General features: G+C 42.6%; 1 protein-coding gene across 1 annotated transcript in view; it reads right to left on the bottom strand.

Moving 5' to 3' along the window:
• Positions 1 to 20,744, bottom strand: part of insrb (insulin receptor b) — an 84,185-nt gene that overhangs the window by 21,148 nt on the left and 42,293 nt on the right. The window contains exons 3-4 of the mRNA XM_083940495.1: positions 6,270 to 6,478; positions 6,009 to 6,142 (exon numbers count right to left, since the gene is read on the bottom strand). Of these exons, the coding sequence (XP_083796621.1) occupies positions 6,009 to 6,142; positions 6,270 to 6,478 (343 nt within the window). The remainder of the gene's footprint in view (positions 1 to 6,008; positions 6,143 to 6,269; positions 6,479 to 20,744) is intronic.

Here is a 20,744-nt window from a genome sequence, read left to right as displayed (position 1 = left end):
CAGATTAATTGTATGTCAATGCAGTAATGCATTTAATCTACAGGGATCATTGTGCTCGATACATTCCGAGCCGCCAGTTGACTCTTGGAGGTGTCATGGTAATATTTAAGAGCAAAGCAGAAGCAAACAACAAACTGTTTTTTCAGAAAGGAAAACAAAATAAATACCATGAATGTTTCTGTGTGCAGATATCACATATGGAATGACAGAAATGAACGGTATGAGGCAGGAATGCTCAGTGACATACTAGTGTGGGTGGGTCGGGACCGAGGATGACATGGCATTTTCAAACAACAAGGCTGAATCTGTTAGGTGGAATTTAACTGATACACATTTCTCCTCCTCACTGGAATCTGTTCTGGATTTTATATATCGTTTTTACCTCGTTTGTAATTTTTCACTGTGTCTTCTATATAAAGCCGATATAATAAATATGCTATTAAAAGCACAACCTTTACTTGACTTAAAATAAATATGTCCATTTCACTATTACCTGGGGTAAAAATACTAAAGCGATTCACTAAATATCAACAATATTGAGGTTTCTCAAACTGATCATCTCAATGAGAGACAATCAAACACAGTCATGTATTCCAACAAATGAGCTGATGTATTCAGAGGTGAATCTCTATAATTATCTCAATTAATGTGATAAGTCCCATAATGAATCCATAGGCTTTTAGGAGTGGAATTAGATCATGCAATCTCTCATCCACATCTGAGCCTCCTTCAATTTTATTAGCCCTGGGGGATAAAAGAGATCCTTTTCTTCAATTACTTCTGTTGTCCATACAACACACACACACAAACACACTCACAGCACAATCACAGACAACAAAAACAACATGACTGAAACACCAGCTGCAGTTCCCAACAGGCATTCTTCTGTGTCTCTCTCACAGCTCTATGAGTGGCATCCTCTCCCTGCAAACATGTGCTTGTGCACGCAATCACATACACACATGTACCACTGAGCAATGAGGCCTTGATAGGGATGCCTTTCAGGAAATTCATTCACAAAAGGCAGGCCTTGTCTAGTGAGCCTTGTACACGCCATGCAGAGAAAAGGGACCCGATGCTTCATTCACAAATGAGCGCCTCTCAGAAGAACATAATTTGTCTCTTTTAATTCCGCTTCCAGCCTTGACATCTCCTACGACAAAAGATCCACCTCAGATTTAAAATGCTGCTTTTTGAACATATCCAAACACCATCGAGTAGATAGCATCCCCCAACCACCAACGTTTTTTCAGGGGGCTGCTCTGATGTGAGGTGGCCTCGCAACCGAAGCAAAACAAAGTTGGGTCAAATCTGTATTCTTGAAAAACACATCCACAGACCACAGGACATGGGATGACACTGGTTCACTTGAATGGATTTTGAAGCAGTCCAATCAGGGTTTCAAAACTCAAAGTAGAGGAGACAATGACATCAAACAGTAGCACAGCAGGCACCTTTTTAAAGCAGCCCCTGTGCCTAACAAAGGATGCTGTTGTTCGCTGAGGGGTCCATGCAAGCCCTGCCATTTGTAAGCTCACCCTGACTTAATTCTATGTTTATGTAACTCTTATTATAATCCCCCTTTCCAGGAAGCACACACAAGTACACACAGTATTACCCAAATCGTGCCCCTACTTTCCCCTTAAACAGCCAAGCTGTGCTACAGACGCCATTCACCATGGTGACATGAAACACTGAGTCCCAGAGGTGTTGTTTTGGTCCTTGTCTGGCTTTTCCTATCCACCCTGAGAGAGCCAAATGACCCATTACACACCTGGCTTCTACTAGTTTCCATCTTATCAAGTTCTTAATAATTTACATCAATCAGAGACCGAATCATTGTTTCCCCTCTAAGACTTCTGGGTGAGTGGAAACACACTGCAATGATCTCTCAAAACAACAGTGAGAAAAAAAAGGTTATTTTGTGTGTGTCTCTCTCTGTCTCCCACATGGAAAATCATATATTCAGCTCCTCGAAAGTAATGCTCTAGTTGCAGTGTAGAAAGAGAGAATGTTTTGAGCTGTTGTACTGAAAAACACAGACACACAGGCAGACAGGCTGGGTCCAACTGCAGCTCTTAAAGGGACAGTGTTTATCTGTCCGGCTGAACTCTGTGACTCCAGGGTCTGCTAGAACCATCTACAACAGAGGCCGCAGCTGACGGCTTTGGTTTTGGCGGAAAACACACACACGCACGCACGCACGCACGCACGCACGCACGCACGCACGCACGCACGCACGCAAACTGAAAACATTTACCGGCCAAAATATTTTCTCAATCGGCCACAAAACTGTATAAGCCATTCAAAAAAGTGCAGCTAATGGTATTGCTGTAATTAAAAAGCTCATCTCCCCACACGCTTATGTGTGGAGCACCACTTCCTGACAAATTTTCTTTTAACTTCCACCTTTCTCCTCCAGCCATGTTCAACCACATAGTTGCAGACTCTCATTGGTACCCAACCAGTACCACAGGTAATCACACTGGGTAACGAGCTAGATAAAGTATAACCATAGCGACGGTGGAAAGGGAGGGTAAATCATAGAATTGTGATACAATTACTGGAGATCACTGTTGTGCTTACAGTATACCACTAACTTTACAAACTAAACACGAACATTACAAATACTCAAATTTGCATCATAGGATTTTATTGTTTCTTAGTGTCACGGAAAAACCATGATGCAAACCTTTTTCTCCTAATCTGGTACATCCCGACTCCCCGTCAGTCCTCATTGGTGTGTTTGTGTGTACTGATAGGTAAAATGTTTTTCGTCTGCCTGTCTGGATGTGTGAGTCTGTCTGTCTGGATGCAGCTTCTGCCAGACTAAGCTACTGTGATGACGCCTGTTCTTCTTGCTTTAACCAAACCATAGCAAAACAGACGCACAGAGGCCCTGATGTTGCTACTGCGTCAGAATACCAATAAAAAAGAAAAATGTGTTTATCACATAATGTGTGCACACATATATCTTTACGCAAGCATACGCAAACACACACAAAGGATGCCATTCTGTCTTATGCCCCAGGGTGTATAAATGAGACTTAAAGCAATGTTCTTTTCTGTCTAAGCACCTGATAATCCCTGCAGGCTGGCAGCATACAAGGGAAAGTCAATCTCTCTCTTAAACACATACAAACACACAAGATACATTTTGGAGAAAGTAATGTTGGGTTGAAAACTTCCTAACCATTTCCGTTGGGTGTACTAAAGCTCTGTGCACCTGAGCGTGTGTTATTTACCAAATAAATATATCTCTCCCTATATAAACCTCTCTCTATCTGGATACAGTGGACATTTCCCCCAGCCGGCACCAGAAAAAGGTTACCTGACCAAATGAGCTAATGTAGTCACAAACACGTTCAGCACACACAAACAGTCAAATCCATGTACATGCACGCACATAGACATATAAGCAAAACACACAAACACCATTAATCATCCAGCCACCTGCGGCTTCAAGCAATGCAGACATCTCCAGAACACAACCTGCTCTTATTAGAACAAATTTAGAGAAATACACCTCTCTGTGCTTCTTTTTCACTCACTCTCCATCTTCCTTCCTTCTTCACACTCCATTAATGTCCCTTTCTGTCTTTACACCAACAAAAAGTGGTCTCATACTCAGTAAAGCCTTCTGTCATAGCTTAAAGACACAAAACTACTACTTTTTCTTGGTGTGTCACTTGGCATATAATAATGTTTTTAAAGCTCCTTTGATAGTCAGATTTGACTAGCCACAAAAAGACGACCGGAGTAGTAAGAGCTCAGTCTATTACGCTAAAGCTACTGAGAGGTCTAACCCTGGAATGACCTGGCTGCCACACTTGCTTTGGTTTGATGGTATCATAAACTACCTTTGCTCTGTGTGTGGGCGGCTTTTTGTTTGTTTTCAATTACAGTGAAGCCCTTTGCTCGCTGATTTCTTTCGCCGCCCTATGCACCTTGCGTTTTTGTGTGCTAGACATTATGAAGTCATTTAACATCATGGCAATATACCGGTTAGGTAGAGAACAGGTGATTCACTGTTTGCCTAGAAAGAATTTAAAAAGACGCAACTAGCAAATGTTCCATCCTCATTGCCAACACCTATGTATGCGTTTTGAAAGCACGCAAACAAGAGCGGTTTCAAAACAAATATGTATCCTCATCATTCAGCAACAGCTACACTACACTACACGCTAAATGAGGAGGTCAGTGACGCTCCTCTGTCCCTGTTTACTACACTTGAGAATGCTCAATAAGGTCATGCCCTTGCTTGTTGCACATGCAGGCAAACCTGTGTGCTAAATAGGACCAGTTGAGGTCCAGACAGTTTTTTGGCATTGCTTTTACTTTCATGGCACCTGGCTGACACGTTTATCCAGAGGGAGTTCACAATTAGAGGTTTGGTGTGCTTAAGGGCAAATGCATTTAACAGGCATTTGAACCTTTGATCTTTCACCTATATACTTTTAACCACATTAAACACTGAGCTACACTGCTACTACAGAGAGCCTATATGCCCAAAGCATTCCTCATCCAGCCACGAATGTTAGTGTCTCTTACCCCAACTGGGTTTAAATACATCCGCCAAACCTGACAATCAATCAACCATTCTTATTATACTAATTTGTTATTATTTCACATGAAATAATCTCATTTGAGTCACTTAACCGGACTAAGTAAACAGGTCCCAGACTGTAAAGTTGAGCTCAAGTTCCTACTGAATAATCCCTTCAATAGGAAAATAATTGGCTACTGCGTGCATAAAGACCCAGGCTCATTATTTCACCCTGGTGCACCCTTATATGCTCTTTCCAAAATAATAAACACTTTAGCACGATTAGAAATGTTGCACCATGCTGATAAAAATATTTTTTTGTATGCAACACAAAATCCAGTTTAAGTAAATCAAGTTAATGCATTTATTCTGCATATGATAATGTTAATAACACTTTTCTAAACTGCTATGGACAACTATTTGTTCTTTTATGTCAGTTTGGGAAGGCTTCGACTATATGCAGCTGTGTAATCACTGAGAACACAATGTGATGGAGGCTCTGAAAACACCATGGACTCATTTACAGCAACTGAGATTAGAGGACTTATTTGAATATGACGCTATGTAGTCTCATGCCTATATGGCAGCTTTGTAGTTGGTGCTACTGACTAACTTCAATATTAAGTGACATTAGAGCAATAAACTTTAATTTATTCACATGGCATGCTGCTTATTTTGTGATTCATACAACTGAAGGTTCAACTAAAATCAGAATACTAATGGAGTTTTCACAACCTAAGGGTTGAGAAATAATGACTGCAGATTACATGCAGTTTGTATTCAAGTTTATCACAAAAGCAGGTCTTGGCTTACAAACAATCACATGACTTCTTAATACATATGTTATTTCAATGTTATATTTCAATTGTTCCTTAACAAACCATTGGCTCCCTAATGCCTAATTCCAGTGTCCTATTCTGAATACTTGAAGATAAAAATAAATATATATCCAAACATATAACAAATAATATGAATGTGGTCTTCCCCATGGACTAATAATTGACACTGCACATGACTGTAAATCGTAAACCTGCATGTTTTAATAGCTAAAAAGCACTGCTTACATTTCACAATGAGGCAAACAGAGAGGCAGGTCATGTTTTGCCTTTTTCTTTGCACCTCTACAGTGTCTCAGCCTAATGTGTCCTCAGAGGAGACTTTCCATGGTGGAAAAATACTACTGACTTTTTGTTAGATCAACTTCTAACACCATCATCTATCGTGTGCAAATGTTATTGAGTGTGTTGAGTGACCACAGTCCACTCGTTCTTTCCGAAGTCACAGAGGGATAATTTGTTGTGGGTGACAGTAACATCTCCAATCATGTAATGATGGCCACCATCAATAAGCAAAGCAGTGTTTATGGTGGCATTAAAGGTAGGTGTGTCTGTGTGTGTGTGTGTGTGTGTGTGTGTGTGTGTGTGTGTGTGTGCGTGTGTGTGTGTGCGCGTGAGAGACGTACGTAGTGGAGTTGATAGTGGTGTACCCAGAAGGACACTCTGGAATACAGGCACCATTGTGGATGACGTATTCGTAGCAGCCCAACTCCCGGTCCTGGTTCAACTTCTTAGTCAGCTTACACTGGTTGTGGAGCTCCTGGATTTAAAGACAAGAAAAACACATATGAAACACATGTGTTTACACCAGTGTGTGTAGTTTACTGTGTCTACGTGTGTGCTTAATATTATATGCATTAACCATAAGAATTTCAGTTATTACAAACCTGACAGAAGGAGAAGCTGATGCAACGCCAGCCTCTGAAGACATAGTATCCGGGAGGACACTTCTCCAAGCAGGTATTCCCATGCTGAAGGTTCCTGCAGGCCACACAGCTACTTGCATTGCCTGGTTCAGAACAGCCACCTAGGCACTGGTCATGGCAGCACTGGCCCCGGAGGGTACACGCACTATGCTTACAGTTGTCCAAGCACACTGAGGAGAGGAGGAAAAGGAGAGGAGTGGTTAATGTCAGGTTTGATACACATGGACTCAGTCATACTTTATTTTGACCCCCCCTAGTATAACCCTGAAGATTGTGTTTATGATGGCCCCTGGAGATGAGTGGGAGAGCAATGCGACTTATTCAGAGTTCACAAAAATACAGAAGCAAAGTGAAATGTACAAACTACCAAATATAAACAGCACAGGACTGCATGGAGGCAAGGATATTTCTCTCCTTCTAGCATTTAACGGCTCACGGAAGGTTAAAACAAGAAGGGACGGAGAGAGCAAAACCCTGTGGTCATAATGACCACCAAGTGGTGGTTTGCTCTGATCTGAGAGCAGTGAGGGAACCACATGCATGTTTGTTGCATGAACTATAAACAGGTGTTCTCAGCTGAGCCTTGCGGTTTCTTGTTGCCTCTTGAATGTGTCTTTTGCGAAGGAGAAAATGGGAACGTGTACTGCCATCAGAAAGTGTTCAAACTTGCAACTGAAAAACTTTTGACCATCACAAAAAAAAAATCAAACCAATGTCACAAATAAAGCACAGAAGCATCAGTGATTTCCTTTCTGGCTGATTGATTGCAGAGTTACCAATCACTTGATCCCAAATTACCCCACACATTTCAGACACACTTCTCAGTTTTTCTTCTACTGTAGAAAAACAAAGCATGGACCTATCTAGCCTAAGCTACTGTATTCAGGGCAAGGTTGGACGATTTATATCACCTATCGACTATGCCCAAGTACATCGTCGGTTGTTAATATCGCCAGACCCTAATTCAAGGTTCACACACCTTCTTAAACATCAAATCTGAGGACTCAACACGGCATAGTTTGAGACATGAATTACTCTTACAACAAAAGAACATCAATTTCTATTCTTACACAATATACACAAATCCAAGCGCTTTCAATCCCACCCATGTCGATTTTCAGAATATTTCATGGCCTTGATTTTTATTCTCAAATTCACAAACTTTCAAGGATTTCCCAGATCTGGGGAAACCATGTGAATTGGTTAAACCCTGTTGTATAAACAAGTTGAATAATAGGCTATAATTGCGTTCCCTCACCTCTGTTTTCTGTGGTCATGTTACCCAAAAAATGCCACGCACGCTATCAGACAAACACTACTCTGCAGTCTACAGTCTGCAGCGCCATAGAAACAACCTTAATTGCTAATAGGCTGAACATTATATGTCATTGGCTTATGTCAGGTTTCATTTGACCTATTGGGAAATTTGGTGAAAAGGCGTAAGTGTCAATTGTGATTGGATTAACAGTCAGGTTTGACCTGTGCACCCCCTAATGATCTAATAAACGAGCTGTTATTGCCTTGTCTGAGGGCAAGTAGAGATTCATTACATCTCACCTTATACCAGTGACTGACCTTTTTTTTTTTTTAACCAACTGCACATACTGACTGTAAAAACAGGACAGAAATTCACCATAGGGGAACGGGTTGGTAAGAGTCTAAAATCCACTTTGGCAGGCAAATAACCTCAGCAAGATGTTTAGAGACAAAAATGTAACTTTTTAGATTTATCAGATATACGTAGCACCTTTAGACAACAGCATATGTTTTTTGTGCTGGCAATGCATGCTAAAGACACCAAATAAAACCAGTGTTTCAATCTTTCCATTAACTTTGGAATCCATTAGAGAGAACAGCAAAATATCTAGGCCATATCTGACCTTCGACTGGGTTTCCTGTCCATGACCCTGTGTGTTAACCAGGGTCTCTCACCGTGATTCTAACTATACTGTCAGCTTTGATAACATGTGCTAACTCAACCAAAGAGCACCAGGGTAAGTGGTGGATCTAAGTCAAATAAAAAGCTCAAAACATTTATATGATTATTTGACCTATAACTCCCTTATAGGTGAAAATGTTCAGCAGGAAAATTCTGCATTAGAGAGTATTGTTATTAACTCCTATGATATTTGAGCTATCATTACCATAAACCGACCTAAAATAAAAGATGGACTGCTGTCTGGTAGGTTTCCTAACAGTTACAAAATTGGAAGACATCATTTTTGGAGAAGTGCATCACACTGTTAGCTTAAAAGAGCAATGAGGCCACTGCATGCCAGCCTTCGTGGGATGCCACCTCTGTGAGGACATCACATGAGCTCTCACTGCCAAGTATACAGCTAGGACCCCTCCTGCACTGAGAGGGCTGCCCATTGTGCTGCCTGAGTAAAAGCAGAGAGGACAGACAGGCTTGTGGAAGGGGGAGCGGAGGGGTTGGATAATGAGGTTAAAGAAAAGAACAATGAAGAACTGGACAGGAGGTCAAAACCTCAGAGAGGGGGGATGACTAATGTAGAAAAAACACAATCTCCGACCTTCTGGGGTAGTTCATGCAGGGGTCGCTCCATGACATTTTCTTCACTAAGAGTTAGTAAACCCACTACTGCATACAGTCGTCTCTGACCCACGGAGAAAAAATGCATAGCTCTTCCCCAGCCCTCCCCCTCTAGTCTGTCTGCTGTGTGTGTACATGCTGTGACCATGGCATCACATAACAGAGCAGGGAGGGCTGAGACAGCTCGCAAATCCAGCTCCAGTCCACGATCCATGCCGGAGTGCCACTCCAGCCCCAGATCCACCCTCAGCTTCAGCCAATGTGTTTGCTGACTGGGGGAGGCAGCCATTCAATGGCCTCTTCCATGTCAGGGAGGAGAGACGCCCAGGGTTAACCCTGGCCTTGCTGGGGCAGACAGGGGGCAGACGCAGCCAAGTAACCAGTGTGCTAGGGAAGATGATTCCACTGCTGCTGCTTTGGGTGAATTAGAACAAGCTTAAGAGTGGAGCTGGGCCGAAACAGAAATAATCCATTCTGTGCAGGGTCATAAAAAACAGTTGTTTACATCCCCCTGTTATATTAATAGAAATGTGCAAAAAAAAAATATCAATGCACTAACTTGGTATTTTATCTTTCTGTTCTTTTCTTTGTTAACATAAGGTATATCCACCCATTTCCCCTGCTGCATTTATCTGATCCCAGCGCAGCGGTCTCAGCAGGGAGCACTATAGTAGCATAACACCACTACTGCAGCAGCATTATTCCCCATTCTGCTCACGCTAGCGCCGGGCTACACAAGCTAGCTGCAATGCCAAACATGCTCCAGTCAGCTCACTCATTCATTCATTCATCCCCTCCTCCTCCTGCTGCTCCACTGTCCTCTTCTCTATCCCTCCCATCCGCCACTGCCTCACCCTACCCTGCACCACTATCTATCTCTCTATCTGCCTCCCTGCCTTTCTAGGCCACTCAACCCCTCCCACTTTCATTCATACAACGCCTTGTTTTGTTTTCATGCTCTATGGAGGGGGATGGAGGGGGATGGAGGGGGAAATAGGGGGAAGGAGGCATGGATGGAGGGATGGAAGGATGATTTCACTCATGCTTCAACAACAAGGAGGAGGCAGTAGCATCCTGGATAGCTTATCTCTCATTAAACTAAACACACACACCTCACTGTGTCATTCAATAATTTGCTTGGCACACACACACACACACACACACACACACACACACACACACACACACACACACACACACACACACACACACACACACACACACACACACACACACACACACACACACACACACACACACACACACACACACACACACACACACACACACACACACACACACACACACACACACACACACACACACACACTCTTCCAGTAAGGGTTTTAAATGCAAAGCCTGATCAAAGGTGTGTTGTGTTTACCTTTCATTTGGCCATGGCAGTAAAGAGCCCTGGCTGCTCAGTCCCCGGGGAAGGAACATGGGAGAAGCTGGGCAGCCAATAGCGTGCAGCCACACACAGCAACTCTTCCTGCTCTTAACACATAAAACCTCCCCTTTAATTGGCAGTGTTGTCTACAGGCGAAGTGCTGGGAACAATAACAAACACGTTTTTACCCCAGAGCCATTTACTCAGGAGAACGTGCACCCGCACGGACGGACGCACGCACACACGCAACCACGCGCACACACACACACACACACACACACACACACACACACACACACACTCACGCACACACACACACACACACACACAGCTGCTGGATTCACGTTACTATGTCTGATGATACTATATTTGGCCACGGTGGGAGTCCTAAGCTTCGATCTGATGTAAGACATTCTAGGAGGGGGGTGTGGGGGGGGGGGGGGGGGGGGGGCACTGATTCCTGAGTGATACTGTCATACAAAGCGTCAACATAGATGCAAGCAAGTGCACACATACCCAAATACAAACACGCTACACAAATACAAATACGCTAAGGCAAAGGTCTGTTTGTGTTCACTGTTGTGGCCAAAAGGAGAGGAACAGAGGAGGGAGAGTAGAGAGGGAATGAGGTAAGCTGAGGAGACAAGGAGTGATACAGAGTGAGATAAAAGGTGAAGGAGAAAGGTATTCAATATATAATAATGTTAGCATAACTTTTATTTCTATCATAACCTATCAATGCTTGCTTTATCCATCGAGCTAAATAGCCCCCTCCCATTATGATAAGCCAAGATAAGTGTGGCCAGAGTCAGAAATGCAGGTTTAGTGTGATGTCCTCAGGCCCAGAATGAATTACAAAAAAGACTATAACTATAGGGGATATGTCCTGAAAGTCATGGATACTCAAAAAGACTGTTAGCCATATGTAGGTATTCAAAATCCATCATTGAAGGCTGCTGTAAAACGGAAGATGAGCTGAATTGCTTCCTGTGTAGCCAGGAGCTGAACAGCATTGCTTGATAAATGACAGGGAGCACAAACTGCATTGCTGGCTGCAACAGTGTATGAAGGAGCAACTGAAGGAGAATGAAGAGTCAGAATAATAGGAAAGCACTAAATATAGCGTACGCAATGAAAGGTGTTGAAATGAGAGTTATATTGTGAGGACTTATATGAGCTTAAGTGTACGGAGAAGGAGTTGAGGTGTCATTCAAGTGTCTTAGCTGGAATAAGGGTAAATCATCAGCTGAGGTCTATACCCTGTAAGCACTGCTATGTACTCCAAAGAGTTGATTTGTCTGTGTAATGTAAAGATTTTTTTAATTTTATTTTAGTCTTCATGAATCTCATGTTAGGTTTTGGGGCTTTAATTTTGAAAATTAAGCTTTAAAAAAGCTTATTAAAATTGTCAAATATTAAAACAAGTATAAAAGACACAAATACTAAAAGTAATTCAGATTTTTTCAATGAGCTAATAATGTTTAAGTTTGGATGACGTTTCTATTTTTAACGAGAAAGAATAGTAAAGAGAAACCGAGAAGAATATAAATGGGATTTGCTGTTGCCCAGCAACATGGTGGGGTTGGTGATAGTGCTTCATGTGTTTTTTGGAATGAAAATATATATTTTTGTATTATAGATTTAAAATGAACTTGTGAATATGTGCATTGTTCTTCTGTATCAAATGATGAAAAGTAAACAGTCATACCCCCCCTTTCCGTCTTCAACAGCCACTCCCTCTCAAGGTTATTGACACACCGCCATTATGCAAGAAACTTTCCAAACACAGGAACCTGAGAGGTGTCCATGAGTTTACTCGTGCAAATATCAAGATATTTCACTGCTGTTACAAAGCTGAGTGGGGTGAGGAGCAGTTGATGAGACCTGATGAGAAAGGGCAGTCACACTAACCCTGCAGGTTTGTGCAGTAGGGGTGGGAATCACAGAGTACCACAATAAGTGATACTATCACGATATGTTGCCCAGAATAAACGTGGTATCACGTAACAGCGAAAAAGGGGCAAAAAGCAGGAATTTTGTATTCATTCACTGCATTGTGGTGTCAGTTTCACAGAATTTGAAAACTGAGATGAATCAATGTACAATAAAGTGCAGAGTCGTAGCTTAGAGACTCTTTAACACACACTCACTGACTGCAAAGTGTCATGTGCTGAAAGCAACGCTACTAAAATAAGTTCTTGGGAATTGTTGTCAATCAGTGTGGCTCTGGGCATCACTACTACTAAATGAAGAAAATACAGAAATAACATTCAGGAAATCTGTCTCCCATTCTATCGGCTCTATTTATCCTGTTTAGCTGTCACTGCGGTGTCCATTAGTGTGTGTGACTCACACGCTGAAGCCAGAATCCAAAACGGCAAATGTTTGGACATATAATGCATGTCCAAAAGGTCTTACGCATACCAGCTTCACACACACACACACACACACACACACACACGCACACGCACACGCACACGCACACGCACACACACACAAGATGTCCGTTGCCCTGTTTTATGTCACTGGGTTACGATGACCTTATCGCCAGAATTGTATATTGCATGTGGTAAGAAACTGACACATTTGTAAGGCCATTTTACACTAATGCATGTGCATAGTTGTTCACCTACTGCAGTGATGCTTACCCTATCGACTATTTGAACATAAATACAGGGCCAACAATAATTAAAGCATCACCTTCACAAGAACCTCCTGTATCAAATACAAATTCTTATATAAAAGTTAGTGACATCAAGGGAGGGAAAAGTCAGAGCACCATGACAAAAGATTTTCCATTGTTGCAAAGTATCTGTGTGTGTCCTATTGGCTCAGTGACCCAGACAAAATTGAGTTACCGATGGTTGGAATTGGCTGAAAGAGAACAGGACTCGTCTCTCTCACACACAAACACGTACGGTTCATGCAGAGGTCTCTTTTTAGTGTTTGGTTCACTCAAGATAGCCAACCTCCCTCGCCCATAAACTCAATGACCTGCCCTTTGTAAGCAGGTCACTGTGGTGGAAACGTCATGTTTGTGTAAAATTGAAGGAATATGCAACCGAATCATAATTCTACTTATTCACTAAATGATTTAGCTGATCTCTTTTTTGTTTACAGTTTTTTTGTGTCATCAATTACATTATCATTCAGCAAGATATCACACAACAAGGTTCTTAAATCTAAAATAAAACAAAATCTAATATCTTCTTTAGCCATTGAAATGACAAGACTTAAGCACTAAGCACTAAAAAAGCTTGATCAACTCAATTAGAGGTTTCTTGCTTTGCTCCAGGACAATTCAACAGTAGTTGCTGAGGGAGCAGAAACATGTATTTGCCTTAGGGAAGTTAGACTTACTGTCTTTACATTATTTGCTGTTGCATGATATAATCCAGAAACATTCAGATCACAAGCATCCTGCTGCTGCACTGTTTAGTAAAACCTGTCTATACAAGAGCAAAAAAAACTATTTTATATGTCACATATATGTTCGAACAACAAATACTAAAGTCTGAATGTAGTGTGACCCTGGAGCATGAACTGATACACACAGACATGTAGACAAACAAAGTGACGAGGTGAATCTGGATTAATTGGCATGATTTTGCTCCCTGCTTTGTCTGTCTGTTCATTGATTTCTGTGTCTTCCTGTGTGCTGGCCAGCCCAACTGGCCCATCTTGTTACCATGGAAATGAGTCCAGACATAGACTGTCTGCAGTAATTAGCTACATGCTCCCAACAGGCGTTTTCTTAGATTCCCCTCTAGTCATCATTTGTGTCTAGTCTTTTTATCATAAAGCTGCACTCGCACCATCTCACCCTTTAAGATTTGCACCCTTCTCTCCTCTCCCTGATTTATTCCCCCTATCTCGTCTCCTCCTCTTCTCCTCTTGACCCTCCTCTGCTAGTTTCCCTTCTCCCGCCCAGCCATGGTGTCTCGCCCCAGGTGACAAATGTGCTCCTACAGAAAGCCACAGCCACTAGATCTCATTACAGACGCTCAGCATGCAGCTACAATCAATACGTCCCACTGACGGCCCTCCTCACCACTCCCTTATTCGTCTCTCTTCCAACAGATCTGCTGTAACTCCCCGCTCACCCATCCTCATCCCTTCTTCCTATCTATTTCCTCCCCCCATGCCACCTCTTTAATTTTGTCACACTGCCACCATTTGCTGCTGGCTGAACTTTTTCTGACATCTAGATGCAAACATGAAATACACACACAAACAAAGACAATCTGGGACCGCACGCACGCACGCACGCACGCACGCACGCACGCACGCAGGTCCAGCAGGTTTTGCTGACTGGACAGTTTGGTGACAGTGGGCAGGTGATGGAGAGAGGCAGTGGGTGAACATTCATCTAAAGAGCAAGACACCTGCATCACTGGCCTCATGATTTTCCTTCACATCGCCACCAGCAAGAATCACTCATAGACACACACACACACACTGTAACAGAGCAGTCTCTTCATAACCAAACCCCAGTTAACAAAATGCCGGTACCATGCTCAGGCTGCTGCACTGGCAAGCCAAAGCAGTCGGCCGGAGTGAAAATAACCAGAGTCAAAAGTATCCTGCTGTTTCAAATTCTACGATTTCACAGAGGAAATTAAATGTCTGAAAAAATGAAATAACGGTAAACACCTTTTTTCTATTAAACACACACACACACACACACACACACACACACACACACACACACACACACACACACACACACACACACACACACACACACACACACACACACACACACACACACACACACACACACACACACACACACACACACACACACACACACACACACACACACACACACACGCAGTGATTTGACATCTTTAACTGGGCACTGCTAAGTGCATTTTTATGGATTGTTGTTGTGCTTAGATAAATACCCCTTCATCTGGGTAATTTAATCAGTGGCGCTGAGTGGCGGCCCAGTCATGACTAAGGTGTTTTAAGCCTTCCCTTTCTGCCTCAATGGCCCATTATCTCCTCATATAAGCCACAGAAAGAGAGAAGGAGAGAAAGGCAAAGACAGAACTCAATTCCCTCTCTCTGTCCTCAGTTGACACTGAGAAAATATTTATCAAAGGGCTGATTGTCAGATTCCTTCTCTTTCTCTTCTCCTCTTTCCTAACTCCATCTTTCTCTCTTTCCTCTCGTCCTACCTCTACCTCTGGTTCTCTCTGTTATCCCTAGCGTTCTTGTGTGTCAGGGGCTTTGAGTTCAGCTTGTCCTTATGACCGGGACAGGGACTTGGCGCTATTGGGGATGCTAAAGTTTGTACGATCTTGGATTAGTCAGTGAAAAGACTGGGACCAGGCTTCCTTGATTAGTCAATTAATTGATTAGTCTACTGACAGAAAATGAACTGGCAAAAAAAATGATATTTTACTTTTTATTTAAATACCCTTTCAGGAAAAACATAAACACCAAAATGTTAACGATGATACTTTTCGGTGTCAGCCCTTTGAATATCTTTGCTTCGAGACTAAATGAATGGTAACAAGTTTTATATATTTTTACTGGGTTACATGTGTATATAGACAGACACACACACACACACACACACACACACACACACACACACACACACACACACACACACACACACACACACACACACACACACACACACACACACACACACACACACACACACACACACACACACACACACACACACACACACACACACACACACACACACACACACACACACACACACACACACACACACACACACACACACACACACCTGTGTTTCTGCAGGCTGGCCAGCTGCACTGAGGTGTAGGCACAGTGAGGGGGCCAAAGCAGGATGGCTGCAGTGCAGATGCTAGCTGCCCTATTTCATATTCACAACATAGCGCTAAGCAGAGCTTCGGTACACAGGCAGACAAATACACATATACGCATGCATTCATGTACAAAGAGCAGAGCAACTGATTGTAAGAGGAAAAATAACACCTAACGATGCTACAGATGTTTCAGAAGTTTCATAACAGATGATAAAGCTTACAAATGTACTTTCAAACTACTTTTCTACATCAAATTAAATCACAGACATTACCTTAGTTCTGAGTCACTGAGTTAAAAACGCAATGCTTTTTTTCAAAATACGGCCAGATGTCATTTTAAGTGCCCTCAAAATCTGAGCACCCCCATCCTGCTCGTCTCCTCCTTCCATTCATATCCCACAAGGCCTCAGGAAGGCTATTTATTCTGGGAGGAAGGAGGGAAACCCTCCATCATTACTAGGAGAAACAGGCTTGTCACACGGGGGTCACATACACACATTCCATAATCTCATGTCCAAACCACCAAAAATACAGTACATGTAGTGTCACATGTCGCAGACTCTAGTATCTTTCTTTTGTTCTAAGACAAGCGTCCCTCCCTTCCTGCCCCTCGACCCCTGACCCCAAGACTGGAGAACAACATTACAGCTGCCAGCCATGAATATACGTAGAGCTGCCTTCATAGAATATTAATACATATAGGGATGTGTCAGTGATCAACTGATATCTTCTTACTATGACCGTCTCATTTCTGACTTTCTTTTTTATCTTTCCAACAAAAAGCAAAAAAAAACAAAAAACATGTCTGCTGCTTCCAGATGACTAAATGAAACGCTGCCAAATATTTGCAAGAATATTAAACACAGATCTGGGAGAAACACTTTGCATGTCACAATGGTGAATTGTCAGCTACAAAATGTCCTTGAGGAGTTGAAAAAAAAATCCCTGACATGGACAAAAATGGTTGCATTGTCTAGCACATTGGCATGGGTTTGAAGGGCCAGTGGTCAGTAAAGTACTTGAGGTTAAACAATCTAAAACATGGTGGTCATAATAACTTTGCCCACAAAAATAGTTATGGAACTGTGGTCATCAATTCACAGTCATCCTCATCCTCACAACCTTGCTACAAGTTGCTGAAGCCTCGGTTTGACCTAACTGAGACTCATCTTTCCATCAGCAGAGTGAGAAGCCAGGGAAAACAGCGGAGGACACAGGCCAAGGGTCCCCTGGGCTGGCGTGCAGGGACTGATTATGGAGAGTGTTAGTCATAAGCAAAACAGAGTAAACTCAAGATTCAGGCTCAAAAAGCGTCAAAGGAATTTGGGGAAAACCGGGAGATCCTTTTGCTTCTGTTTGGTCTACTTTTAGGTCATCCATCTTTCTGATCACATCCCCTGTGCTTTTTGTCCTGTACTGGAAACATTGTGTGAAGTCTGTGGGAAAACCGAGGACTGGAACCAACCAGGTCTACAGCTCTGGATGACAGTAAACCATGTGAGATATTGAATACAAAAATGTTTTATGAAAAGTATCAAACTCCTATTCCCATTTGGTTCAGGCAAGGGGTGGCGCCTGGGTAGAGCGTGCAGGAGGCAGGACATGACGCGGATTACACGCAGTCACGCAGCTGGTTCATAATTTGTTCATAAACAACCAAGTCTCGTGCCTTTGCTTATATTTGTCTGACGATTTCAACATCTTACTGACAACTCTGTTGTTTCTGATCTTCCATTTTTTCACAAGCCGCATTATAGAAACATCATCAACACGCCCACCCGTTTGCTGTGAATTCTCACACTTTGGACTAAATCGGACATTACACAGACTTTGTACTAGGGAGCTCACAGGGTAAAGTCTGTTTAAAGTCTGATCCAACTGATTCGGACATTAGCGTTCTCACATACAGCTCCTCTGGGTAATATGATGATTTCAGGTTTGCAGTGCATGTTTGAAAGGGGCTTAAGTTTCCCAAGTCGCTGTCACTTTGAGGTAAACCACTGCCAGACAAACCATCCTATACTATAGTTATTTAAGAATTAATATTCATTCATTCATCTTCAACCGCTTGTCCCTGTCGGGGTCGCGGGGGGCTCGAGCCGATCCCAGCTAACATCAGGCGTGAGGCGGGGTACACCCTGGACAGGACACCAGTCTATCGCAGGGCACATAGAGACGAACAGAGACAGACAACCATTCACACCTATGGGCAATTCACAGTCATCAATTAACCTAACACGTGCATGTCTTTGGACTGTGGGAGGAAACCGGAGAACCCAGAAACCCATGCAGACACGGGGAGAACATGCAAACTCCACACAGAATAATAATAATATAAGAAGAAAAAGTTATTTTGGACACTGCCATTGTCTGTGCCTCTTATTTGCCAGGATAGATATTTCTGCTGGTTCGGATGATGGCTCGCTATCTGCCTGCCAGTCCACCCCTCAAACATGGCCCTGTTGTAACGCTAATGCAGCGTGTGCTCCTCTAAAACCTCCCCTAATTAAAATCTTAGTTCCAATAACTGCCAGACTAAAGAGATTTTCAATAAGCACACACTATTAACTGCTGCAGTAGAGAATAAAGGGAGATTATGTGCATGTGTCCCTGCGTGTGCATCCACATGCCAATGACAAGAATTATATATGGGATGTTTGGACCTAGACTATTTGCACGTCACAACAAACAACAGCAATCTAGCATACAAGCTAATTTTTTTTTACACCTCCTCATAGCAGCATCAATTGTGAGCTGGTCGGGCCATAAACAGATGCTTACACCACCCTGGTCACACATTATGTGCCCCGACATGCCTTCAGTGAAGATGGGAGGAAGGAATGGAGGCTCGGGCCGATGCAGCATGTTAAAACAGAGCATAATACGCACTTGAATGCATCGATACAGATGCACAAGCGAAGTGAGCGGTGGATGGAGGAAGGGGATCAGGCAGAAGGGTTAAGCTTAAAGGGAGGGAAGGAGCTGAAAGGGAGAGGCAGAGAAAAGTCTTGACACAAGAAAGACAGAGAAACAGTGAATGATGCAGCCACGTGGCCACTACGAGGAGAACAATTAGCAAAACGACACAACCAAACAGTATGGATTCAACAGTCCAGGATAAAGAGCTCTGCGTTTGTGTCCTCCTAGCCTTCACTCACTCAGTCTGATCAGTTCGCTTTGACAAACACCCCTCCCCCAGGCTTGTTTTTCTCTCCTGGTACAGGAATTCACAGGGCGTCTCCTCAAAAACAAGATTAAACCGCGGACAGTTACCTAAGGATGGCCATTAGAGATATCAGTTAAGATTCTGCTAGTACTCATATTTATAAAATAAATCTATCACATAAATCATATTTCTTATGGTATATATATATATATATTTGAAAAGCTACTTTTAAATTCAAAGTATGATTATATATTATTTATCATCTTTACTTGTATTTTCTCAGAATGAATAACTGAAAAATACAATATTCTCATGGCATCAATGTTTGATACATTTTTTCCAGGTTTCATTTTCTCATCAATGACCACATGAGCAAACCTCCTCCACTAAGTCTGGGCTCTCACCTGTATTGCATATAAAACATACAAAAATAAAACCAGAAATGATCATTCCTTCTTCAGCTCTGTCATGATGAAACGGTTGTTTATCAGCATTTTGATGCCTGCTTTATATAGATGACACTGCATGAATTGAAAATATTGACTATTAGGGCTTAAAAAGAATATGACAATAATTTCATTGATTTAACTCCAAATTAATGCCAACCTCAGATTCTCACGTCTGTCTTTCTTTGCATGTTTCTGTCTGCAAAGCCGCCATGTGTGAGACTGTGAGTAAGAACGGGGAGCTGCTTTTCACTGTAAGCACCCAAACAGGGACTGGAGGGAGGGGCGGCTGACATCGGGCGTGAGGCGGGGTACACCCTGGACAGGACGCCAATCTATCGCAGGGCACATAGAGTCATCAATTAACCTAACACGTGCATGCCTTTGGACTGTGGGAGGAAGCCGGAGAAAACCCACACAAACACGGAGAAAACATAGAAACTCCACACAGAAGGGATTCGGAACAGGAACCCTCTTGCTGTGAGGCGAGGTGCTAACCACCACACCACCGTGCCGCCTGAAATAATGAGACACAGGACAATAAAATCTGCAGCTCAACTCAAAACATGTTTGCCTATTACAGACCAAACTACAGTGAACATGTTTTACAAACTATTTCCAAGAATTCAAATAAATGGGGAATACAGACCACCACATCTCTTCCGTTGGGGCATAATAACACTGTCTGCTTTACTGAACAGGGCCTGTTGAGCTAAATTGGCCTTTCAGAGTAAAATCTCCTAGCGTTTAGCAACACGAGCAAGGATACACAATAATTTGCCATTTAAGGAACTTTTGAGTAAAAAATAGCCAGTATACACTGAAGCTGAAAGCTTAGCTCAAAGCACATTTGTGGCTACAGAAAACTGTGTAGCTGTAATTGACTTGATCCTCTGTCATGTGTATAATCCAAATTTGATAGTAACATAAAAAGAAAATATACAAAGAAAAGAAAATATACAGCTGTAGGACACACCAGCTGCAGCAAGTGCCAGTCCCCTTCCACCCATTACTTCTTTGGCAGCGGGCACTACAGTGGAGGAGTTGCTGTTTTATTCTGAAAA

The sequence above is a fragment of the Echiichthys vipera genome, assembly GCF_963691815.1.
Source record: "Echiichthys vipera genome assembly, chromosome: 3".
Lineage (NCBI taxonomy): Eukaryota > Metazoa > Chordata > Actinopteri > Perciformes > Trachinidae > Echiichthys > Echiichthys vipera.
This window is presented reverse-complemented; position numbering and strand designations above follow the sequence as displayed.